Below are 26,114 nucleotides of genomic sequence, written 5' to 3' on the forward strand. Positions count from 1 at the left end.
GGACCTCGATGGCCAGTCCATGACGTTGATTCCAGCGTTTTGAAGGAAATTTCGTGTCAACATCGCGGTATGCGGCCGAGCATTATCATGCTGGAACTGTAGACCTGGGCCATGAGCCGCCATGAAAGGAACGAGTTCAGGGGTGAGCACCTGGTCGCGGTAAGCAGCAGCTGTGAGGTTTCCACGGATGACCAGAAGTCGGGAAGGGTTGTTCCCACAGAAAGCACCCCACACCATGCAACTTCCGCCCCCGAATCTGTCGACTTCCTGTACACAACATTGGGCATACCGTTCACGACGTCGTCTCCAGACTCTATGCCTGCCGTCCGCGAATCTGAGGGTAAACCTGAATTCATCGCTAAAGACGACTCGATTCCAGTCTCTCTGGGTCCCTCGGAGGTGACGTTGGGCCCACAGCAGACGTTGACGTTGATGAAACGGCGTCAATATTGGCCCACGATATGGACGTCGAAAATGGAGATTGGCAGCCCGCAACCGATTTCGAATGGTCTGTGAGGACAGTCGACCTCTAGACATCTCAGCCCTGGTTCGTGTAGCCGGCTGAAATCTGTCACGTAGGTGACGTAGGACGATTTGACGGTCTTCTGCTCGTGACGTCACACGTGGACGACCCGACCTTGGGCGATCAGAAGTGGTGCCAGTTTGTTGTAGACGACCTCGCAAGTCATACACAGTACGACGGCTGCATCCCATTGCTCTTGCGACGTCGATAAACTGATCTTCCCGCTTGCAACATACCAACGGCACGTTCACGTTGCACATTTGACAATCGTGGCATTTCAAGTACCGTTAGAACTGTGGTTTAAAAGTGTTTTTTCAATTCTTGAGGCCAATGCAAACACGTGCATATGAAGAAAACTTCGATGCGAAGATCACGTGATGGACTGCACGTGCAAAACCTGATTTGGCACTAACGTCATTTGCACGAGGAATGGATGGGTTTGAGTGGGTTTTGCTAACGTCGAAAGATAGGGATCCCATTTCGGATACATAGATGTATCATCAGAGAAAAAATATTCATTATTTTTCAAATTACATTTTGTGAAGTTTCTTTTTTGACTCAGTATACTTTTGATTGATTCGAAAAGGTGCACGTGTTGTCCATTTAAGATGTATGGAAAACGTCTATTCAAAACATTTCTTCTGGTAAAAGAAGTAATATTTATGAGCTTCAAATTATGTTTTTGATTGTTGTTTAACGCCGCACTCAGCAATATTCCAGCCACATGGCGGTCCTCAAATTCTGACTTACAAAGGTGAGATATTCAGCTTACCAATGTCCGCTTTCACCGACGTCGTCAAAGCCATAAAACAAGTCATTTAAGTAAATTTATTACATTTGCCGATAAGGCCAGTACACAGAAAATGTATAGTCCTTGTCCGCGCAAATATGCTCCCAGTGACCTAGTGTTAAGCATAGCGGAGTTATGGCCCCTTTTATATGCGTGTGTGACGTCGTCTTCTGACGTCATAGAAGAAAATATGTTTCGTTATAAATGGCAAGCCATTTTTATATAACGTTATATACAGTTACGCATACAAATCCATTTGATATATATATTTATGTTATTCAGATATCAGGCAGTATTTTGAGCTATCATAGTTTTCATTACGATGTAAAATAATACAACAGCAGCACAAAACTGTTACGATGGTTTGATAAAAAGTGGAGACATTTATAACAGAAAAGCAGATCTACAAAGTGATGCGCGAGCGCAATTGTCGCACTACGTTCACAAGTCAGATCCTATGTAAATGTGCGTCAGAAGAGAAATGGCAGTGAGATGACACTTCATGACAAAACGTTTAACTGAATTTTAGAAGCCCCATCAAATCTTCAGCAGTTCCCAGAACATTAGAAATTTTAAAAAAAACTCCAGCCACTGTTAGTAATTTTGTGTTCAGTCTGGTCAATCTTCTCGAACAGCCCGTCAAATTACTCCCTTACTCGGGGCCGTGTAGCCTAGTGGGTAAAGTATTCACTTGTCATACCGAAGACCCGGGTTCGATTCCCCATATGTGTTAATGTGTGAAGCCCATTTGTGGTGTCCCCACCGTGATATTGCTGTAATGTTGCTAAAGCGGCGTAAAACCATACTCACTTACACTCACTCACTCACTACTGAAAGTGATGCCAAGAGCCATGTACAGGCTGAGAAGACTCAAACGATTTGGGGAGAGACTGATTCTGTTCAAAATGACCGTTCTTTTCATTATAACTCTCTGCATTATTGGAATCTGATGACGCCCCCTTGCTGAAAGGACTCAGTCCCTCGGTCTATAATCTCCGTTGTCATCAGACATTGTTCTTTCGTAATGAGGGGAGATTCTGTCCCTGCAAACAGACAAAAAATGTCCAAATCTATGTTCGATCACATATGAAATAATAAACGGTGACTTATGACATTCTTAAAACCAAGAACAACCAATGTGCTGCCACTTTTCACATTTGAAGGGTCCCTATATGGAGTGTCTGTTAGATGTTCGGGATGGTATTGTTTGTTTGTTTTTTGTTGTTTTTGTTTTGTTTAACAGCGAGATCCCAGCTATACGTATAGCGTAAATAATTGAGTCTGGACCAGACAATCTAAAGTTCAGCAGCATAAGCATTGATATATACAATTGGGATAAGATGACATGTGTCAACCAAGTCAGCGAGCCTGACCACCCGATCCCGTCAGTCGCCTCTTACGACAAGCATGGGTTACTGAAGGCCAATATTAAACCGGATCCTGACATGTGTAACTTAAGATGGTGTCAACCCTGCTTCACGGTTACCATCACGCCACATAACTTGTATTCCCACCCAGCCTAATAACTCCTAAGTGATAAATATAGACTTTGACATAATTCATTAATTTGTCGCTCTTTCCACAAACGAAAAGAAGGAAATCTCAAAATTGAAATTTTGGCATCTCACTAACGAACAAAACATGACATGCAACAGGGGCTCCGTCTGGAATTTCTGACTATGTAATATATAGTGTATTTGATGAAACAGATCTTGCTCTTACCATCGACGCAGTTGATAAAGTGTTCCAGTTCATTTTGAAAGGCCATGCTGAACCTATCTGGGAAGGAAGTACATATACGAGGGCTTCTGAAACCACTGGTCAACTCCAGTTTGGCGCTCGACAAGCGTGGGTTGTCCATCTGTGCCATCCCTGCTGAGCCGAACACCTGGGGAATCACAACGGTAACAGAGTGGGTCAATGGCTTTTGTTGCCACTGATTAAGGCCAGGTAACAATAACTCTTGTTTGTTATTTTATTCAAACCTGGGGGAAGACTTTATTGTATAAATTATATCTATTTTATAGGGTAGAAATCTAAGGGTGAGACAAAATGAACATCAGGAATCAAATTAGAAATTCTGAAAAAAATGTGACTGACTGACTGACTGACTGACGAGTTTGGTTTTACGCCGCTTTTAGCAATATTCCAGCAACATCGCGGCGGGGGACACCAGAAATGGGCTTCACACATTTTACCCATGTGGGGATTCGAACCCGGGTCTTCGGCGTGACGAGCCACTAGATTACCCCACCTCCCGAGAAAAATGTGATTAAAATATGGTAAAACAGAGGCAGAGAGAAATTTAAAGGTGTCAGGACCATGGGAAATAAGACATTATATACCTCCCATCAAAAGTTTAGACTCACTAGTGTAAATGTAGCCACTTACTTCAGGCAACTGTTCTACACTAAATACTTGCAAAATATTCCATACTGTTTAAAGGTATTGTTTACACATGAACTGATGCATTGTAAAACAAATTGGTACAGTTGAAAAGCTTATTGTCATGAGTTCAAGAAATAATAAAAATCAGTGAAAATTGGCGAATTCTTAACAAAACTTTACACCAAAGCGCAGCTGTTCATCTGCACGATATTTCTTTTTTAATATTTACCATATCTCGAACACAAAACAATTCGATGTCAGACTATGTAATATATAGTGTATTTGATGAAACAGATCTTGCTCTTACCATCGACGCAGTTGATAAAGTGGTCCAGTTCATTTTGAAAGGCCATGCTGAACCTATCTGGGAAGGAAGTACATATACGAGGGCCTCTGAAACTGTAACCACTGGTCAACTCCAGTTTGGCGCTCGACAAGCGTGGGTTGTCCATCTGTGCCATACATGTTCCTGCAATTCATGATGAGATTCCGATTTACATTGTTCCGAACATGCCTGAACGCTATGGGAATCACAACGGTAACAGAGTGCTGACTCAACAACTGTCAATGGCTTTTGTTGCCACTGATTAAGGCCAGGTAACAATAACTCTTGTTTGTCGTTGTTTTTAGATTCAATGTTGGCATGTCAGTAATCGTCATGTCATCGGTTCCCAACCATTCCAATGACGTTTGACAAATCGGAATCCCATCAAGTATAGATATGATACAGAACTACGGACCTTCTGTTCCGTTGTCGGAATCCCAAGGTTTGCCCCGTCAGCAAACTGACAAGGTAAATATGTCTGACCACCCGATCCCGTTAGTCGCCTCTTACGACAAGCATGGGTTACTGATGGCTCATTCTAACCCGGACCTTCACGGGTTCCGATTATTAGTAGATTATGAGATGAATAATAAATTATGATCATCTCACCTCAAACCTGATATCATATCCATACACTGACTCAATGACATTGTTTATTGACGCTACAACGCCAGACCTGTACTTGAGAACGGCGGTGACAGTATCAGCTTCCCCCGCACTCCTTCATCACGGGGTCATGAGCGTGGCCCGTCAGGTAGATGCTCTCAGGGCGTTCCGCCCCCGTCAGCCACACCATCAAGTCAATGTCGTGAGGGGTCAGATCACAGAAGATGTTGCATCCGTTCTTAGCTGTAACCCAATCACAGAATTAGATCTGATCGTTATCGCTTTATAGTTCAGAAAAATGAAAGTCATTTGAAATTGTCTGACCAATGCTATTTTTCACATTTGAGAATTTGCTGAATATTGGCATGGGGCTACCATAGACGTAGTGTTTCAACAGTTGTTGTCCATTCCGGTTTACAATATTTATGCATGTGAGTGAGTGACTACGTCACTTTTAGCAATATTCCAGCGATATCCCTATCTAAGTATTATTCTGTTCGAAAATTGCGGGATACCGTTTAAGAGACAAATAATAATATGCCTTGGAGTCTGCTGTTGAGGATTTGGTTTTGACGACAGGTTTGAGTGAGTGAGTTGAGTTTTACGCCGCTTTTAGCAATAATCCAGCAATATCACGGCAGGGGACACCGGAAATGGGCTTCAAACATTGTACCCATGTCTTCGGCGTGACGAGCGAACGCTTTAATCACTAGGCTAACACACACCCCCCACCCCACCCCCACCCCGCACCCCGACAGGTTTGAGAACAATCAGATGATATCGGTAATTAAAGGATAACAAGCCCAAAGGTCAAATCAATCAAATGTATTGAAAAGGTCCGTCAGTAAATATCAAACTAAAACTGATTCCACCTATGTGCTTTCCCCTATTCCAAGCTACGTATGTTACAACCAGACTTACCCAGCGAGGAGAGATACTCGTAGGATGGGCGTGGCGAGTCCCTCGTGACCAGTGTTATCACGTGGATGTTGCCTATATCTCCCTGTTGTACAGTTTGAACTGTTGCCTGAACTGCTGGATCAAACCGTCTACAATCATAGTCATCAAACATTAGTGAGTCAGTAAGTGACCTGAGTTTTAGTCCGCTTTTAGCAATATTACAGTAATATCACGGCGGAGGACACCAGAAATGGACTTCACACATTGTGCGCATGTGGGGAATCGAACCCGGGCCTTCGGAGTGACGAGCGAACGCTTTAACCCATAGGCTACCCCACCGCCCCCATAAAACATTAAGTGCCATGCTTAGTCTAGTATCTATAAGTACAAAATACTTGTTGTTAGAACCTAGTGCGGAGTGTTAAAATATGCTAAATTCTGAGAAAACTTGAAAATGGCTGGAACCTGGTGCCAGAAAACAGCTTGAAAACGTTCTTTATCAGTACCCCAACTGAAATGTATATTTGAGGCGGATCGGTCATATGTTTGCTTGCTGTTTTAACACCGCACTCAGCTGGAAACATAAGCCTGGACCAGATAATCAAGTGATTGACATCGTTTCACTGTCTGGTAGGGTGTGATGACGAGTCCCGCTACTTGATCTCACATATATATTGAGTCAAAAAAGAGGTGTGCCTCGTGAGTAAGCAAGGAACAAAAGTGTCTGGTATTGGGTGAGGGAGGTGTACCTCGTGAAGTGAGTAAGGAACAAAAGTGTCTGGTATTGAGTGGGAGGGAGGTGTACCTCGTGAAGTGAGCAAGGAACAAAAAGGATCTGGTATTGAGTGAGAGGGAGGTGTACCTTGTGAAGTGAGTAGGAACAAAATTGTCTGGTATTCAGTGAGAGAGAGGGAGTGCCTCGTGAAGTGAGTAAGGAACAAAAGTGTCTGGTATTGAGTGAGGAGGGAGGTGTACCTTGTGAAGTGAGTAAGGAACAAAAGTGTCTGGTATTGAGTGAGAGGGAGGTGTACCTTGTGAAACGAGTAAAAAAGGAACAAAAGTGTCTGGTATTGAGTGAGGAGGAGGTGTACCTCGTGAAGTAAGCAAGGAACAAAAGTGTCTGGTATTGAGGTGGGAGGGGGGTGTACCTCGTGAAGTGAGCAAGGAACAAAGAGTGTCTGGTATTCAGTGGGAGGGAGGTGTACCTCGTGAAGTGAAGAGCAAAGAGGAACAAAGGTATCTGGTATTGAGTGAGGAGGGGTTGTACCTCGTGAAGTGAGTAAGGAACAAAAAGTATCTGGTATTGAGTGAGGAGAGGGTGTGTACATCGTTAGGGGGGAGTAAGGAACAAATGTGTCTGGTATTGAGTGAGGAGGGGTGTACCTCGTGATGTGAGTAAGGAACTAATGTGTCTGGTATTGAGTGAGAGGGAGGTGTACCTTGTGAAGTGAGCAAGGAACAAAAGTGTCTAGTCTTCAGTGAGAGAGAGGTGTGCCTCGTGGGAGGTGAGTAAGGAACAAAAGTGTCTGGTGGTATTGGTGGGGAGGGAGGTGTACCTCGTGTGAGTGAGTAAGGAACAAAAAGTGTCTGGTATTGAGTGAGAGAGAGGTGTACCTCGTGAAGTGAGTAAGGAACAAAAGTGTCTGGTATTGAGTGAGAGGGAGGTGTACATCGTTAGGGGAGTAAGGAACAAATGTGTCTGAGTATTGGTGGGAGGGAGGTGTACCTTGTGAGAGCGAGGTAAGGAACAAAAGTGTCTGGTATTCAGTGAGGAGAGAGGTGTGCCTCATTGAAGTGAGTAAGGAACAAAAGTGTCTGGTATTCAGTGAGAGAGAGGTGTGCCTCGTGAAGTAAGCAAGGAACAAAAAGTGTCTGGTATTGTGTGTGAGGGAGGTGTACCTCGTGGGAGTGAGTAAGGAACAAAAGTGTCTGGTATTGGTGAGAGGGAGGTGTACCTCGTGAAGTGAGCAAGGAACAAAAAGATCTGGTATTGAGTGAGAGGGAGGTGTACCTTGTGAAGTGAGTAAGGAACAAAAGTGTCTGGTATTCCAGTGAGAGGAGAGGTGTGCCTCATTGAGTGAACAAGGAACAAAAGTGTCTGGTATTGAGTGAAAGGGAGGTGTACCTTGTGAGAGTGAGTAAGGAACAAAAGTGTCTGGTATTGAGTGAGAGGAGGGAGGTGTACCTTGTGAAGAGCAGGTAGGAACAAAAAGTGTCTGGTATTCAGTGAGGGAGGGAGGTATGCCTCGTGAAGTAAAGCAAGGAACAAAGTGTGTCTGGTATTGAGTGAGAGGGAGGTGTACCTCGTGAGAGTGAGTGGGGAACTAATGTGTCTGGTATTGAGTGAGGAGGGAGGTGTACCTTGTGAGAGAGAGTAAGGAACAAAAGTGTCTGGTATTCAGTGGAGAGGGAGGTGTGCCTCGTGAAGTAAGCAAGGAACAAAAGTGTCTGGTATTGAGGTGAGAGAGGGAGGTGTACCTCGTGATGTGAGTAAGGAACTAAGGTGTGTCTGGTATTTGGTGAGGAGGGAGGTGTACCTTGTGAAGTGAGCAAGGAACAAATGTGTCTGGTATTGAGTGAGGAGGAGGTGTACCTTGTGAGAGTGAGTAAGGAACAAAAAGTATCTGGTATTGAGTGAGAGGGGGTGTACATCGTTAGGGTAGTAAAGGGAACAAATGTGTCTGGTATTGAGTGAGGAGGGAGGTGTACCTTGTGAAGGCAGTAGGGAACAAAAGTGAGTGTCTGGTATTGAGGTGAGGGAGGGAGGTGTGCCTCGTGAAGTGAGTAAGGAACAAAGGTATCTGGTATTGAGTGAGGAGAGGGGGTTGTACCTCGTGAGTGAGTAAGGAACAAAAGTATCTGGTATTGAGTGAGGAGGGGGTGTACATCGTTAGGGGGAGTAAGGAACAAATGTGTCTGGAGTATTGAGTGAGGAGGGAGGTGTACCTCGTGAGAGTGAGCAAAAGGAACTAATGTGTCTGGTATTGAGTGAGTGAGGGGGAGGTGTACCTTGTGGAGTGAGTAAGGGAACAAAAAGTGTCTGGTATTCAGTGAGAGAGAGGGGTGTACCTCGTGAAGTGAGCAAGGAACAAAAGGATCTGGTATTGAGTGAGAGGGAGGTGTACCTCGTGAAGTGAGCAAGGAACAAAAGTATCTGGTATTGAGTGGGGAGGGAGTTGTACCTTGTGAAGTGGAGTAAGGAACAAAAGTATCTAGGTATTGAGTGAGGAGAGGAGGGTGTACATCGTTAGGGTAGTAAGGGAACAAATGTGTCTGGTATTGAGTGTGAGAGGGAGGTGTACCTTGTGAGAGCAGGTAAGGAACAAACGTGTCTGGTATTGGGTGGGAGGAGGGAGGTGTGCCTCGTGAGAGTCAGCAAGGAACAAAGGTATCTGGTATTGAGTGAGGGGTTGTACCTTGTGAAGAGTGAGTAAGGAACAAAAGTATCTGGTATTGAGGTGAGGAGGGAGGTGTACCTTGTGAGAGTAAGTAAGGAACAAAAGTATCTGGCATTGGTGAGGAGGGGTGTACATCGTTAGGGGAGTAGGAACAAATGTGTCTGGTATTGAGGTGAGGAGGGAGGTGTACCTCGTTGAAGTGAGTAAGGAACTAATGTGTCTGGTATTGAGTGAGGGGGAGGTGTACCTTGTGAGAGTGAGTAGGGAACAAAAGTGTCTGGTATTCAGTGAGGAGGGAGGTGTACCTCGTGAAGTGAGCAGGGAACAAAAGGATCTGGTATTGAGTGAGGAGGGAGGTGTACCTTGTGAAGTGAGTAAGGAACAAAAGCGTCTGGTATTCAGTGAGGAGAGGAGGTGTGCCTCGTGAAGTGAGTAAGGAACAAAAAGTGTCTGGTATTGGTGAGGAGGGAGGTGTGCCTCGTGAAGTGAGTAAGGAACAAAAGTGTCTGGTATTGAGTGAGGAGGGAGGTGTACCTTGTGAAGTGAGTAAGGAACAAAAGTGTCTGAGTATTGAGTGTGAGGGAGGAGGTGTACCTTGTGAGAGTGAGTAAGGAACAAAAGTATCTGGTATTGAGTGAGTGAGGAGGTGTACATCGTTAGGGTAGTAAGGAACAAATGTGTCTGAGTATTGAGTGAGAGAGGGAGGTGTACCTTGTGAGAGGAGCAGTAAGGAACAAAAAGTGTCTGGTATTGAGTGAGGAGGGAGGTGTGCCTCCTGTGAAGTGAGTAAGGAACAAAGGTATCTGGTATTGAGTGAGGGAGGGGGTTGTACCTCGTGAAGTGAGTAAAGGAACAAAGTATCTGGTATTGAGTGAGACGGAGGTGTACATTGTGAAGTGAGTAAGGAACAAAAGTATCTGGTATTGAGTGAGAGGGGTGTACATCGTTAGGGGTAAAGGAACAAATGTGTCTGGTATTGAGTGAGGAGGGAGGTGTACCTCGTGAAGTGAGTAAGGAACTAATGTGTCTGGTATTGAGGTGAGGGAGGTGTACCTTGTGAGAAGTGAGTAAGGAACAAAAGTGTCTGGTATTGAGTGAGAGGGAGGTGTACCTCGTGAAGTGAGCAAGGAACAAAAGTGTCTGGTATTGAGTGAGAGGGAGGTGTACCTCGTGAAGTGAGCAAGGAACAAAAGTGTCTGGTATTGAGTGAGAGGGAGGTGTACCTTGTGAAGTGAGTAAGGAACAAAAGTATCTGGTATTGAGTGAGAGGGGGGTGTACGTCGTGAGGGTAGTAAGGAACAAAATGTGTCTGGTATTGAGTGAGAGGGAGGTGTACCTTGTGAAGTGCAGTAGGAACAAAAGTGTCTGGTATTGAGTGTGAGGAGGGAGGTGTGCCTCGTGGAAGTGAGCAAAAAGGAACAAAGGTATCTGGTATTGAGTGAGGAGGGTTGTACCTTGTGAAGTGAGTAAGGAACAAAAGTGTCTCTGGTATTGAGTGAGAGGGAGGTGTACCTTGTGAGAGTGAGTAAGGAACAAAAAGTATCTGGCATTGAGTGAGGAGGGAGGTGTACATCGTGAGGGGAGTAAGGAACAAATGTGTCTGGTATTGAGTGAGGAGGGAGGTGTACCTCGTGAGAGTGAGTAAGGAACTAATGTGTCTGGTATTGAGTGAGGGAGGGAGGTGTACCTTGTGAAGTGAGTAAGGAACAAAGGTGTCTGGTATTGAGTGGGAGGGAGGTGTACCTCGTGAGAGTGAGCAAGGAACAAAAGTATCTGGTATTGAGTGAGGAGGGAGGTGTACCTTGTGAGTGAGTGAGTAGGAACAAAGCGTCTGGTATTCAGTGAGGAGGGAGGTGTACCTCGTGAAGTGAGTAAGGAACAAAAGTGTCTGGTATTGAGTGAGAGGGAGGTGTACCTCGTGAAGTGAGTAAGGAACAAAAGTGTCTGGTATTGAGTGAGAGGGAGGTGTACCTTGTGAAGTGAGTAAGGAACAAAAGTGTCTGGTATTGAGTGAGAGGGAGGTGTACCTTGTAGAAGCAGAGTAAGGAACAAAGTGTCTGGTATTGAGTGGGGAGGGAGGTGTACCTCGTGTGAGTGAGCAAGGAACAAAGTGTCTGGTATTGAGTGAGGAGGGAGGTGTACCTCGTGAGAGTGAGTAAGGAACAAAAGTGTCTGGTATTGAGTGAGAGGGAGGTGTACCTCGTGAGAGTGAGCAAGGAACAAAAGTATCTGGTATTGAGTGAGGGAGGGGTGTACCTCGTGAAGTGAGTAGGAACAAAGTGTCTGGTATTGAGTGAGAGGGAGGTGTACCTCGTGAAGTGAGTAAGGAACAAAAGTGTCTGGTATTGAGTGAGAGGGAGGTGTACCTCGTGAAGTGAGCAAGGAACAAAAGTGTCTGGTATTGAGTGAGAGGGAGGTGTACCTCGTGAAGTGAGTAAGGAACAAATGTGTCTGGTATTGAGTGAGGAGGGAGGTGTACCTCGTGAAGTGAGTAAAAGGGAACAAAAGTGTCTGGTATTGAGGTGAGGGAGGGAGGTGTACCTCGTGAAGTGAGTAAAGGAACAAAAGTGTCTGGTATTGAGTGGGAGGGGGTGTACCTCGTGAAGTGAGTAAAGGGAACAAAGTGTCTGGTATTGAGTGGGAGGGAGGTGTGCCTCGTGAAGTGAGCAAAAGGAACAAAAGTGTCTGGTATTTGAGTGAGGAGGGGGGTGTACCTCGTGATGTGGTAGGGAACAAATGTATCTGGTATTGAGTGAGGAGGGAGGTGTACCTCGTGATGTGAGTAAGGAACAAATGTATCTGGTATTGGTGAGGAGGGGGTGTACCTCGTGTGTGAGTAAGGAACTAATGTGTCTGGTATTGAGTGAGGAGGGAGGTGTACCTGAGTGATGTGAGTAAAGGAACAAATGTATCTGGTATTGAGTGAGGGAGGGGTGTATATCGTGATGTGTGTAAGGAACAAATGTATCTGGTATTGAGTGAGAGGGAGGGGGTACAGCGTTAGGGGAGTAAGGAACTAATGTGTCTGGTATTGAGTGAGGGAGGGGGTGTACATCGTTAGGGGAGTAAGGAACTAATGTGTCTGGTATTGAGTGAGGAGGGAGGTGTACCTTGTGAGAGTCAGCAAGGAACAAAAGTATCTAGTACTGAGTGAGAAGGAGGTGTACCTCGTGAAGTGAGTAAGGAACAAAAGTATCTGGTATTGAGTGAGGGAGGGAGGTGTACCTCGTGGAAGTGAGTAAGGAACAAATGTATCTGGCATTGAGTGAGGAGGGAGGTGTACCTCGTGATGTGAGTAGGAACAAATGTATCTGGTATTGAGTGAGAGGGAGGTGTACCTAGTGATGTGAGTAAGGAACAAATGTATCTGGTATTGAGTGAGGAGGGGGGTGTACATCGTGATGTGAGTAAGGAACAAATGTATCTGGTACTGAGTGAGGAGGGGGGTGTACCTCGTGATGTGAGTAAGGAACAAATGTATCTGGTATTGAGTGAGAGGGAGGTGTACCTCGTGATGTGAGTAGGGGAACAAATGTATCTAGTATTGAGTGAGGAGGAGGGGTTTGCCTCGTTGAAGTAAGCAATGAACAAAGTGTCTGGTATTGAGTGAGGAGGGAGGTGTACATCGTTAGGGGAGTAAGGAAACAATGTGTCTGGTATTGAGTGAGGAGGGAGGTGTACCTCGTGATGTGAGTAAGGAACAAAGTGTCTGGTATTCAGTGAGAGGGAGGTGCACCTTGTGTGAGTGAGTAAAGGAACAAATGCATCTGGTATTGAGTGAGAGGAGGGGGTGTACATCGTTAGGGAGTAAAGAACTAATGTGTCTGGTATTGAGTGAGAGGGGTTGTACCTCGTGAGAGTGAGTAAGGAACAAAGTATCTGGTATTGAGTGAGGAGGGAGGTGTACCTTGTGAAGTGAGTAGGAACAGATGTATCTGGTATTGGGTGAGGGAGGGAGGTGTACATCGTTAGGGGAGTAAAAGGAACTAATGTGTCTGGTATTGAGTGAGGAGGGAGGTGAACATCGTTAGGGGAGTAAGGAACTAATGTGTCTGGTATTGAGGTGAGGAGGGAGGTGTACCTTGTGAAGTGAGCAAAGAACAAAAAGTATCTTGTATTGAGTGGGAGGGGGTGTACATCGTTAGGGGAGTAAGGAACTAATGTGTCTGGTATTGAGTGAGAGGGAGGTGTACCTTTGTGAGTGAGCAAGGGAACAAAAGTGTCTGGTATTGAGTGAGAGGGGGTGTACATCGTTAGGGGAGTAAGGAACTAATGTGTCTGTATTGAGTGAGAGGGAGGTGTACCTCGTGAGAGTGAGTAAGGAACAAATGTGTCTGAGTATTGGTGAGGAGGGAAGCCGTGCCTCGTGAAGTGAGTAAGGAACAAAGAGGTGTCTGGTATTGAGTGGGACGGGGGTGTACCTCGTGATGTGAGTAGGAACAAAAGTGTCTGGTATTGAGTGAGGAGGAGAGGTGTGCCTCGTGGAGTGAGTAAGGAACAAAAGTGTCTGGTATTGAGTGAGACGGGGGTGTACCTCGTGATGTGAGTAGGGAACAAATGTACCTGGTATTGAGTGTGAGGGGGGTGTACCTCGTGATGTGAGTAAGGAACAAATGTATCTGGTATTGAGTGAGGAGGGTGTACCTCGTGATGTGAGTAGGAACTAATGTGTCTGGTATTGAGTGAGAGGGAGGTGTACCTAGTGATGTGAGTAGGGAACAAATGTATCTGGTATTGAGTGAGAGAGGGTGTACATCGTGATGTGTGTAAAGGAACAAATGTATCTGGTATTGGTGAGGAGGGAGGTGTACATCGTTAGGGGAGTAAGGAACTAATGTGTCTGGTATTGAGTGAGGAGGGGGTGTACATCGTTAGGGGAGTAAGGAACTAATGTGTCTGGTATTGAGTGAGAGGAGGTGTACCTTGTGAAGTCAGCAAGGAACAAAGTATCTAGTACTGAGTGAGGGAGGAGGTGTACCTCGTGAAGTGAGTGGGAACAAAAGTATCTGGTATTGAGTGAGGAGGGAGGTGTACCTCGTGAAGTGAGTAAGGGAACAAATGTATCTGGCATTGAGGTGGGGAGGGAGGGGTGTACCTCGTGATGTGAGTAAGGAACAAATGTATCAGTGTATTGGTGAGGAATGGGGTGTACCTAGTGATGTGAGTAAGGGAACAAATGTATCTGGTATTGAGTGAGGAGGGAGGTGTACATCGTGATGTGAGTAAGGAACAAATGTATCTGGTACTGAGTGAGGAGGGGGTGTACCTCGTGATGTGAGTAGGAACAAAATGTATCTGGTATTGAGTGAGAGGGAGGTGTACCTCGTGATGTGAGTAAGGAACAAATGTATCTGGTATTGAGTGAGGAGGGGGGTGTACCTCGTGAAGTGAGTGAGGAACAAATGTGTCTGGTATTGAGTGAGGAGGGAGGTGTACCTAGTGATGTGAGTAAGGAACAAATGTATCTGGTATTGGGTGAGACAGGGGGTGTACATCGTGATGTGAGTAAGGAACAAATGTATCTGATATTGAGTGAGAGGGGGTGTACATCGTTGGGGGAGTAGGAACTAATGTGTCTGGTATTGAGTGAGAGGGGTGTACCTTGTGAAGTCAGCAAGGAACAAAATATCTAGTACTGTGAGTGAGGAAGGAGGTGTACCTCGTGAAGTGAGTAAGGAACAAAAAGTATCTGGTATTGAGTGAGGAGGGAGGTGTACCTAGTGATGTGAGTGGGAACAAATGTGTCTGGTATTGTGAGTGGGAGGGGTGTACATCGTTAGGGAGTAAGGAACTAATGTGTCTGGTATTGAGTGAGGAGGGTGTACCTTGTGAGTGAGCAAGGAACAAAATATCTGAGTACTGAGTGAGAAGGGGAGGTGTACCTCGTGAGAGTGAGTAAGGAACAAAAGTATCTGGTATTGAGTGAGGAGGGAGGTGTACCTCGTGGAAGTGAGTAAGGAACAAAAGTATCTGGTATTGAGTGAGGAGGGGGTGTATTTCGTGAAAGTGAGTAAGGAACAAAAGTATCTGGTATTGAGTGAGGAAGGAGGTGTACCTCGTAGAGAGTGAATAAGGAACAGAAGTGTCTGGTATTGAGGTGAGAGGGGGTGTACATCGTTGGGGAGTAAGGAACTAATGTGTCTGGTATTGAGTGAGAGGGAGGTGTACCTCGTGAAGTCAGCAAGGAACAAAGTATCTAGTACTGAGTGAGGAAGGAGGTGTACCTCGTGATGTGTGTAAGGAACAAAAGTATCTGGTATTGAGTGAGGGAGGTGTACCTCGTGATGTGTGTAAGGAACAAAAGTATCTGGTACTGAGTGAGAAGGAGGTGTACCTCGTGGAAGTGTGTAAGGAACAAAAGTATCTGGTATTGAGTGAGGAGGGGGTGTACATCGTGATGTGAGTAAGGAACAAATGTATCTGGTATTGAGTGGGAGGGGGTGTACATCGTGATGTGAGTAAGGAACAAATGTATCTGGTACTGGTGAGAGAGGTGTACCTCGTGATGTGAGTAAGGAACAAATGTATCTGGTATTGGTGAGGAGGAGGTGTACCTCGTGATGTGAGTAAGGAACAAATGTATCTGGTATTGACTGAGTGAGGGGGGTGTACCTCGTGATGTGAGTAAGGAACAAATGTATCTGGTATTGAGTGAGGAGGGGGTGTACATCTTGATGTGAGTAAGGAACAAAAGTATCTGGTATTGAGTGAGAGGGAGGTGTACATCGTGAAGTGAGTAAGGAACAAATGTATCTGGTACTGAGTGAGAGGGGGTGTACCTCGTGATGTGAGTAAGGAACAAATGTATCTGGTATTGAGTGAGGAGAGGGTGTACATCGTGATGTGAGTAAGGAACAAATGTATCTGGTACTGAGTGAGAGGGGGTGTACCTCGTGATGTGAGTAAGGAACAAATGTATCTGGTATTGAGTGAGAGGGAGGTGTACCTCGTGAAGTGAGTAAGGAACAAAAGTATCTGGTATTGAGTGAGAGGGAGGTGTACCTCGTGAAGTGAGTAAGGAACAAATGTGTCTGGTATTGAGTGAGAGGGAGGTGTACCTCGTGAAGTGAGTGAGGAACAAATGTATCTGGTATTGAGTGAGACAGGAGGTGTACCTAGTGAAGTGAGTAAGGAACAAATGTGTCTGGTATTGAGTGAGAGGGAGGTGTACATCGTGATGTGAGTAAGGAACAAATGTATCTGATATTGAGGTGAGAGGGGGGTGTACATCGTTAAGGGAGTAAGGAACTAATGTGTCTGGTATTGAGTGAGAGGGAGGTGTACATCGTGAAGGGAGTAAGGAACTAATGTGTCTGGTATTGAGTGAGAGAGGGAGGTGTACCTTGTGAAGTGAGCAAGGAACAAAATATCTGGTACTGGTGAGTGAGAGGGAGGTGTACCTCGTGAAGTGAGTAAGGAACAAAAGTGTCTGGTATTGAGTGAGAGGAGGGAGGTGTACCTCGTGAAGTGAGTAAGGAACAAAAGTGTCTGGTATGAGAGGAGGGTACCTCGTGAAGGAGGTGTAGGTGTTCATCGTGAAGTGAGTAAGGAACAAAAGTGTGTCTGGTATTGAGTGAGAGGGAGGTGTACCTCGTGAAGTGAGTAAAGAACAAAAGTGTCTGGTATTGAGTGAGAGGGGGTGTACATCGTGAAGTGAGTAAGGAACAAAAGTGTCTGGTATTGAGTGAGAGGAGGTGTACCTCGTGAAGTGAGTAAGGAACAAAAGTATCTGGTATTGAGTGAGGAGGAGGTGTACCTCGTGAAGTGAGCAAGGAACAAAAGTATCTGGTATTGAGTGAGAGGGAGGTGTACCTTGTGAAGTGAGTAAGGAACAAAAGTATCTGGTATTGAGTGAGAGGGAGGTGTACCTTGTGAAGTGAGTAAGGAACAAAAGTATCTGGTATTGAGTGAGAGGGGGGTGTACGTCGTGAAGTGAGTAAGGAACAAAAGTGTCTGGTATTGAGTGAGAGGGAGGTGTACCTCATAAAGCCTGTCAGGAGGGGTGTCTGGAATTTCTCGGCGGTCTCGTAGCCATGCTTTACATCAGTGTAGTTGACACCTGGCGGCTTCTCAACAAACACGGGCTTCCCTTGAACCAAATACAAAATATAACCATTCACCCTACAGCAGAGCCATGTTGCATGTAACTCAGGTTACAGTAGTTAGATAGATGGCCTTCACAGAGCTACAGGTGTTAGAGTCAGTGAATTCGTAATAGGTTACACAGAGAGAACCTGTCGTTAACAGAACGATCGATTTTGGGGTGGCTCAGTAATGGCGTGGGTTAGGATCACTGTAGACTAACATCGAGTCTGTGAAATGAAAACAGAAACGGTTCCTAAATTATAATCATAAAATACAATGAATCCAGAGATCTTCTTCATTATGGACATTGTTTTGTGTTCAAGATGACAATGCAAGGGCGCCAATGATACCCAGTTATGTTATTAAGAATTACAGTAATGTTGTCTTTGGATACAGGTGACCACAAAACTGTTTTCTCCACTTGCTTGCATCAAATTAACAGTGTACACAGCTTTTTTATATGTGAAAAGTTATCTACTGCATCTGACATCGACAGACAGGCATGTAATGAATGCCAGATTAAAATAGACAAATTACTGGAGACGGTTTGAAAATCGAAGGGGCGGTGGGGTAGCCTAGTGGTTTAAGCGTTGGCTCGTCACGCCGAAGGCCCGGGTTCGATTCCCCACATGGGCACAATGTGTTAAGCCCATTTCTGGTGTCCCCCGCCGTGATATTGCTGGAATATTGCTAAAAGCGGCGTAAAACTAAACTCAGTCAGTCAGTCAGTTGAAAATCGAAAATACCAACATGCTTAACATTGACATGGTAAGGAAACAGTTACATCACCCGTGAAGATCCGGGTTAGAATTGATCTTCGGAACCCATGCTTGTCGTAAGAAGTGACTAACGGGATCGGGTGGTCGCTAACCTGGTTGACACATATCATCGTATCATCATATACCAATTGTGTAGATCGATGCTCATAATATCAATCACTGGACTGTCTGGTCCAGACTCGATTATTTACAAATCGCCGTCGCATTGCTGTAAAACTCCTGGGCGTGGCGTTAAACAAACAAACACATACACACATACATGCAAACAAATAAACAAACAGTGATATCTAACCTCTCTGTAAGGCATCACAGGCATACTCTGTGTGTGTTTCTACAGGTGTCAGCACAAACACTGCGTCCAAGCTGAAACCAAACAATCGATAAGGTCATTCCGAGGGTTAGTGCTTTACCTGTAGTAATGTAGCTGGTAGTTAGGCTCAGAACAAGTCTATATACAGGATATTATATGACATCCTCGATAATCTCCAGGGTATACGTTACGATCACTCTCCACTAAACCCTGGATGCATCCACGGCTTGGCCCGATGATTATATTACCTTCCTTTGCTGGCTCCGCATTCTCACAGTAGCCAATCAGATAAGCCGCCGTTACATCCGAGCTTGCCAGTGTCAACAAAGATAGCGGTCGCAGTCTCGAAGGTTTGTTCGCAGTGCCACTCAGAGTTTTGGGGAAAGTAATACAGACAAATTGACAGATCTGACACTTTCCAAAATTATATAAAAGAATTCCTTCTACCTCTTTCAGAGTACCTCTGCATCAAATGTGTTGCCAAGTTTAAACGGTTAGATAATTTAAGAAGCGAAAGTGAGTTGTGATTGGTTCGCTCAACTTCCCAGCGTAGACAACTGATTGGATAAAAAGCCAGCCAAGAGAGGTAATAAAATAATCGGGCCAAGCCGTGGATGCATCCAGGGTATAGTGGAGAGTGATCGTAACGTATACCCTGGGGATTATCGAGGATGATTATATGAGTGCCTATGTCATACTATGTTTACGACACGAATGCCTAAATGTTGGTATTTCCAGAGTGAGAGCGAGGGATATACCGATATTTGGGAAGAAAACAACCAAAAAAACAAAAACAAAACCCAAAACAACAAAACAAAATATATAGGCAAGAGTGTCGTAAACATAGTATGATATGGGCACGAATATAATGTTCTATTTATTACCGAAGTCGTCAAATTGAGCAAAATATACCCAAATCTACTTTCAAACATCGGGCTGGCTACCCTTGTTACCGCTTGTAGAACGCAACATCATAGAAGAAACGTGACTTCATAGCATTATTCATGACATCACGTCACCATGACAAAGTGATATTTTGCCCGAGGGCATCGTATGAAAAAGATGAACCCCGATATTTTCGCCCTTTGTAGGTAATCAAAAAGTTTACCCCCAGTAATTACGAGAATGGTATTATGGTCTCGAGAAACATTATTTGTTACAGGGTGTTTTGAAAGGGTCAACGGGACTGTATAAACGACAAGTGAAATACAGAAACGTTTATTTTGTTTGATATATTTATTGACACAAACAAAGAAGAATTTATGGCAACAATTTCATTACTCTGTTTATACTCGTCATTGTATACGCCAACTCTGAAATTTCGAAGCGATCAGCCGTTTGGTAGTCACATTCCATCGAAGGTCAAGGTCATTCGTACAACCCGTGTAGAGTGTCACATGACAGATTTGACGGGGTGTACGATTCGTACACCCTGGCAAATCCTCCAACATGGTTCGGTATGATTTGGCTATTGAGCAATCAGAATTCGACAAATTTATCTTAAGGGTAATAATATTTTTTTATAATCTCAAGAATCATTATTTCATCTACCACTTTCCATATGATGTTATGTATGTGATATCTGGAGCAGAATCGACCCTCTGAAGATCTTAATCTAAACTTACAATTGATAAATAATACTCAACAGAGATGATTTTAATAGAATAACATGATGACATTGTGAGGTGTTAACAAAACTATTGCTGAATGCCTGACCTGTTCAAAATCTGATCTTAAATGAGTTAAAAATTAAGAAATACACAATTTAATTTAATTTAGCACCCCGACTTTCCCGTACCCAGAAGGAAGTTATGAAATAATGAAGTACCATTATAACCTCAATTAATTTTACCATTGGCCAGTCAATAGATGCAGCACATTATAATTTGTCTATGGTGACAATATTCAGGCAATACATGTATTACTTCAGCTATAACGAGTATTCCAGTACTGGCACTGGTAGGGAACTTGGTTACAGTGACAGTGGAGTCTTTGTGATTTTTGCGACAGAAACTTTATGATTTGTGACAGAGTCTTTGCAATGATACGTCACAGTTATCCTGCAATGATACGTGGTAGATATAATAGTAATATTAGCTTTAGGTTGTGGTATTAAAGACTATAATTTTCCTTAACAACACATAATATCATCTTGCAACTTTATAATTTACTTTAATAAATCTAGCAATAGCATCGCTATCATTGTTATCATAATTTGCCATGAAAGTAATTTTGATAATAAATATGAGTAAAACATCATGATTAACAACCCACAAAGAACAAAATATTAACAACGACTGGACTGTACAGTGGCAGGAACGGCCTGAAACTTGATGAACTGCGTTTCATGAACATAAAGTCATCAAGATATATCAGTATTGAAAGGATGCCACCCACAATCAGTGCTGCCTTTTTCCATTCACAGAGTGTTACTTTAGAGTGCATCTACAAGTCAGCACATGGAAGAACCTAGCAACAGTACTTGACAAATCACAGTATGGATTCAAGTGTGACAATGGGCATGTTATTCCTGTTATCACGGATCGGGCCCCTGCCCCTGCATATCTATTGAAGGAGGTCAGATGCTGCTGTAAATCCCTAAATAAACTCTGTCGGTCATGCAGTTGTGTGAAAAGGGGGCTTTCATGCAGTATCCATTGCAAATGTGAAGGTGCATGTGGCAATGGATCTTTGGTGACGATGATACTCATTAAGATGGTATGATATGACATGATACGTGTGACCTTGAAATGTGAGTGACTTCCTATTATTAGAATGGAATCCGTTTCATCTCATGTTTAGCATAAACAAAATGACATGAGCAATTTATGTCAATATACCATAAAAGTTAAACCCCAGTGCCATTTTCTCAACTCATGTAATCACGGTATTTTGCCTGGTGCGACCTTGAAACTTGGGTCAAGGTCACACTGGTATATTGACATCTCTGAATTAACTATACACTTATGGTTACCAAATATGAAGGTAATTGTTATCAGTGGTTTATCAGAAACTGCATACTGTATTCATTTGTTTGGACGAAAACCGTCAAATTCCTCATATTGATCTATACTGGATGAGCTATGTTTGAAGGCTCATAAAAAAGTTTCCCCATGTCTGATTTTGTCTGGGTTTTGACCAGGAGTTACCTATAGTATGACGTAATAAATCCACATAAAATTTGGTTGTTAGGTAAAATGTCCGGGTTTTCGACCTTTTCCACTGGCCTATATGTCATGTTTTCAACATCAATTTCACTAAAATGCTCTTTAGACACCACAAATACATTAATAGAAACATCCAATTCCGATTCATGAACAAAATTTTACAAATTGTGTCCCGTCAATTCCATTTTGTGATTGTGAATAATCTGTGACCATGAATGAATTTTCAGTTACAATTTCATAATCACAACTTTTCTGTCACATTAGACCAATTCAGTGTTTTCGCTGATAAATAGCACATGCTTCTCTATAGTGGGAGACAAACCCAATCAGAATGCTGACCCCAGTGCATTTGTATGCTGCAATAATTTATTGAATCAATAATTTATTGAATCATTTTTATAAATATATCAATTCATTATGAAAAAAAGTATGACTTTACCTGACTCAAGGCTTTTCAAAGTAATATAACTATATTCGTTCCGAAAGGAACATAGCATTGAGGTAAACGTGAAATTAATTCCCTTATAAAGTTGATTTTGGACGTCTACAGGACATTTATTGCACCATACCCTCGCCTTGCAGTTGCTAAAATCACAAAGGCTCTGTCACACATCATAAATGTTTTGCCGCAAAAAATCACAAAGACTCCACTCTCACTGTAACCGAGTTCCATACCAGTGACTGGGTCGCTGAAGCGGAAATATTTCCAACTTGCAGCAGCTTCAAATGCATCGCTTAAGGCTGAAGTATACAATGGGTATCCTGATATTGACACAGTGGTTTGACGTGGAACGTTTGACATTGTACATGTACTTCTGTGATATCATTAAACATTGGGATGTCATCTGCATAGCAGGGGTACTTCTGTGTTGGAAACTACAGAGTAAGAGCTACTGGACCAAGGGAGTTACTTGCCCTTGTGGCTGTTTGTTAAAAGAAATATCCATTGACTCTTATTGTAAGTGATGCAGTTATTGGGGTTTTGTAACCCCAGTGCATTTGTAGGAAAACCCTTTAGGGATTTGGAATTAGAATTGGAAACTGGCAACGTACGGTTACTGAATGAATCTGGCGGTCATTCTTTAACTGGGGCGGTGGGGTAGGCTGGTGGTTAAAGCGTCCACGTCACGTCGAAGATCCGAGATCGATTCCCCACATGGGTACAATGTGTGAAACCCATTTCTGGTAGCCCCCGCCGATATATTGCTGGAATATTGCTAAATGCGGCGTAAAACTAAACTCACTCACTCATGCTTTAACTCATTGACTTGGTTCATTATTGTCATACTACGATACCTCACCACCTGGTCTGCTCTGGGACTATGTGCAGTCATTTATAGCTTGAATATTACAAAATATTCAAGCAAAAAACAAACAAATAAACAAACAAACAAATAAACAAACAAACAAACACATACACCGGGGGTGTACGTATTTAAGCATTGTGCCAAATTTTCAGGTTCCAGACGTCTGTCTTGTTACCTCTAGCATAGCATAGTGTAGCGCTGGTACCTGACGTGAAGACTGGACGTGACATTACACAACATGACATCTCGGCTATTTTACCTCTTGTCATCAAGCAGCTTGAATCTGTCGCTCGATGTGAAGAAAGGGAACTCGTCCCCCAACATGAGTTCTTCTCGGACAAAGCGTTGCCTGACCACGTCATTTTCAATGATCCACTTCAGGTCCAGACGAAGATGTTGCAGAATGTTGCGCAGATGCACAGACGTTGCAATCCTCCCTGCTCCAATAACGCCAACAGATAGCTTTTTTGGACCTGCTGGGGCCGCTGATGCCGGTTAATGGCGATGTTGCTGGTTTTCCGCTGGCGGTAGAGGTATGGAATTTCTGCCTTGTCAGAATCTTCGAACATACTGAAATCTAATAGATTGTGTGAAAGTGAGGTAAAAAGTCAATGAACAATGAAAGGGGTGAGTAAAATCTAATACCACAAGAGTACAGGGTTTGATAGTATAGTAATGGATTCATAAAGTTAATAATTCCTGTAATATTAAATCAATCCTGCACAGTACCCGTAAATAACTGGTTAGAACTGGTCTTCAGCATTAAGCCAACCATATCAAAGCGGACTACTTTCACTACTAAAATCCCTTTTACAGTCGAGGGAACTCCCTTCTGTGTACCCCGTGTCATACGGAATTGCGTGACTACTTTCGAGATTGTGACGCCGCAGTGAAAGTCGCGGAGTGAGTGAGTTAGTGTCCGAGTGAGTATTGTCTAACGCCGCACCAGCAATTCTGAAACTCTTCGCGGCGACGAACGTGTTCGGATTCTTTTCCTAGTCAGTTGCGTTTTTTTTCAGGTGCCTGATATGTATGTTCTTGCTTGTTACAGTCTGACTGGTGCAGTTCATCTCGCCTCTTACTGACTGGGGTAGCTTAGTGGTTAAAGTGTTCGCTCGATCATCTTAGTGCTATGACAGTCGTAAGTCTATGTTAAAGTATGGGAGTTACGATCATCTTAGTGCTATGACAGTCGTAAGACCATGTCAAAGTATGGGAGTTACGATCATCTTAGTGCTATGACAGTCGTAAGTCTATGTTAAAGTATGGGAGTTACGATCATCTTAGTGCTATGCCAGTCGTTAGTCTATGTTAAAGTATGGGAGTTACGATCATCTTAGTGCTATGACAGTCGTTAGTCTATGTAAAAGTATGGGAGTTACGATCATCTTAGTGCTATGACAGTCGTAAGTCTATGTTAAAGTATGGGAGTTACGATCATCTTAGTGCTACGACAGTCGTAAGTCTATGTTAAAGTATGGGAGTTACGATCATCTTAGCGCTACGACAGTCGTAAGTCTATGTTAAAGTATGGGAGTTACGATCATCTTAGCGTTACGACAGTCGTAAGTCAATGTTAAAGTATGGGAGTTACGATCATCTTAGCACTACGACAGTTGTAAGTCTATGTTAAAGTTTGGGAGTTTCGATCATCTTAGCACTACGACAGTCGTAAGTCTATGTTAAAGTATGGGAGTTACGATCATCTTAGCGCTACGACAGTCGTAAGTCTATGTTAAAGTATGGGAGTTACGATCATCTTAGCGCTACGACAGTCGTAAGTCTATGTTAAAGTATGGGAGTTACGATCATCTTAGCACTACGACAGTCGTAAGTCTATGTTAAAGTATGGGAGTTACGATCATCATAGCACTACCACTGTCGTAAGTCAATGTGAAAGTATGGGAGTTATCATCTTAGCGCTACGATCGCTTTGAAGAACGGGGCCCTGATCTGAAAAGATGAATGTTATGTATACTATCGTGAGCACATTATCTTGCCTTGGCATGGAATCTGATTTGTTTGCTTGGCTGTTTTTATCGATAGTAGTGAGACAACGCTAACCTCCCATCCCACAGGCCCTGAACCGCACTACGTACCATTCCGCGCAACCCTTTCTGCAATGCTAAAGCCTTAAATGAAGCAAATCTAGATATTCCCCAGGTTCCGAATCTTCCACTCACAGTGATCCCTTTCTGTTTAAATATCATTATTAGCATATACAAAATATATATATATTTAGAAACTAAGCGTCAGTCTACCCGCTCCCACGCGCCGAGCATATAATCTATCAACCCCTATAAACCCGTCTCCAAACAAAACTGCGGGTCCTGTCCAGTGCCTCCACTCATGGCGAGGTGATTACAACTCCCTGGCCCCAACATGCGGCAACCTTAACGCTTAGGTTTTGACCTCAGTCGTTTTAACAATCAATCTCACACAACTATGTCAACTCACCTGCTGTATGTGGTTGCCACCGAACAGCTTGCAGCAGAACGACCTAGCCGACATACTTATCCGAGTTGGACGATTTCCTAGCCTCTAAGTCTAAAGTTGCCTTCAGTGAAAGGTATTTCCCTTTTGCTGGTGTTGTCAACACAGGCAAGTGACTTGCCGGGTAAAAACTTGTCGGTGTGATGCAAACTGTGTCACCTACTGATCGACTAACAAGTAACATCTGCTTTCCACACCATGAGGTCACATACTATGTCGCGCCGAGCAGTTCATAATCCGAGTTAGTGGGATCTCGCTATCATCACTGTACATGATACATATCTCAACATGTATGGATGAACGTGGTTGGCTTATCGCCAGTATTTCGGTTTTCTCTTCTTGCATAGTTATGAGGAGGCGAATCCGGAAAAGTTGTAGGTTGTCAGCGTTTGCTGCAGAATGCCCAAAGGTTTATTAACACATGCTTGAGTAAAAACAACCCAACAACAAAAAAACAAAACAAACCCCACCCCCCCAAAAAAAACCCACCCCAAATAAACTAAAACAAAACATAGCAAAACAAAACAAGAAAATATATAAAAAAACAACAACAACAACAACAAAAAGGTCACATGGATCAGGTTCCTCAATCTTAAACCTGTCAAGGGTCACATTGATAACTTGCATCGGACAAAATCCGGGACCAGCATCTCTTAAGCTAATAGAACCAAGGTGCGATACATTTATCTGTCTTTACGACAGTTTGTCGTCGTAAGTCAAATCACGTGCGTGCCACATATACCTTCGTGCATGGACCATATAATCTAAATGACATAATCTCAAGTTCACAATAACAACGTTATCGTAAGTTTCATCTGTAAACGCGAATATCTGCGATAGCTAGAATAGGTATAATACGGATGATAGTCACAAATCAGGGGGTGGCTGTCTAGTAAATTCACGAAGGTGTAACTTTACTTTCTTCTAGTTCGATAAATCTTTACCATTGCTATTCTTTCTTAACTTCAATCTATTGTAAATATCATAACTCTATATTACGAATCTTGTCACTTCCTTCAGGTTGATGTGGAACGAGGCATCCT

The 26,114-nt window shown here is 43.6% G+C and overlaps 1 protein-coding gene across 1 annotated transcript; it reads right to left on the bottom strand.

Moving 5' to 3' along the window:
- Positions 1-1,340: 1,340 nt before the first annotated feature.
- On the bottom strand, positions 1,341-25,351 carry LOC124279080 (myo-inositol 2-dehydrogenase-like). Its single transcript, XM_046714886.1, is given in 9 exon segments — positions 1,341-2,356; positions 3,036-3,201; positions 4,636-4,743; positions 4,745-4,875; positions 5,554-5,681; positions 16,911-17,019; positions 18,087-18,157; positions 22,838-23,155; positions 25,036-25,351. Coding segments are annotated over 8 exon segments (885 nt in total). The 5' UTR covers positions 22,903-23,155; positions 25,036-25,351; the 3' UTR covers positions 1,341-2,249.
- Between the last annotated feature and the right edge of the window lie 763 nt (positions 25,352-26,114).

The sequence above is a fragment of the Haliotis rubra genome, unplaced genomic scaffold (genome assembly GCF_003918875.1).
Source record: "Haliotis rubra isolate DU_JTF1 unplaced genomic scaffold, ASM391887v1 Scf1066, whole genome shotgun sequence".
Classification (NCBI taxonomy): Eukaryota; Metazoa; Mollusca; class Gastropoda; order Lepetellida; family Haliotidae; genus Haliotis; species Haliotis rubra.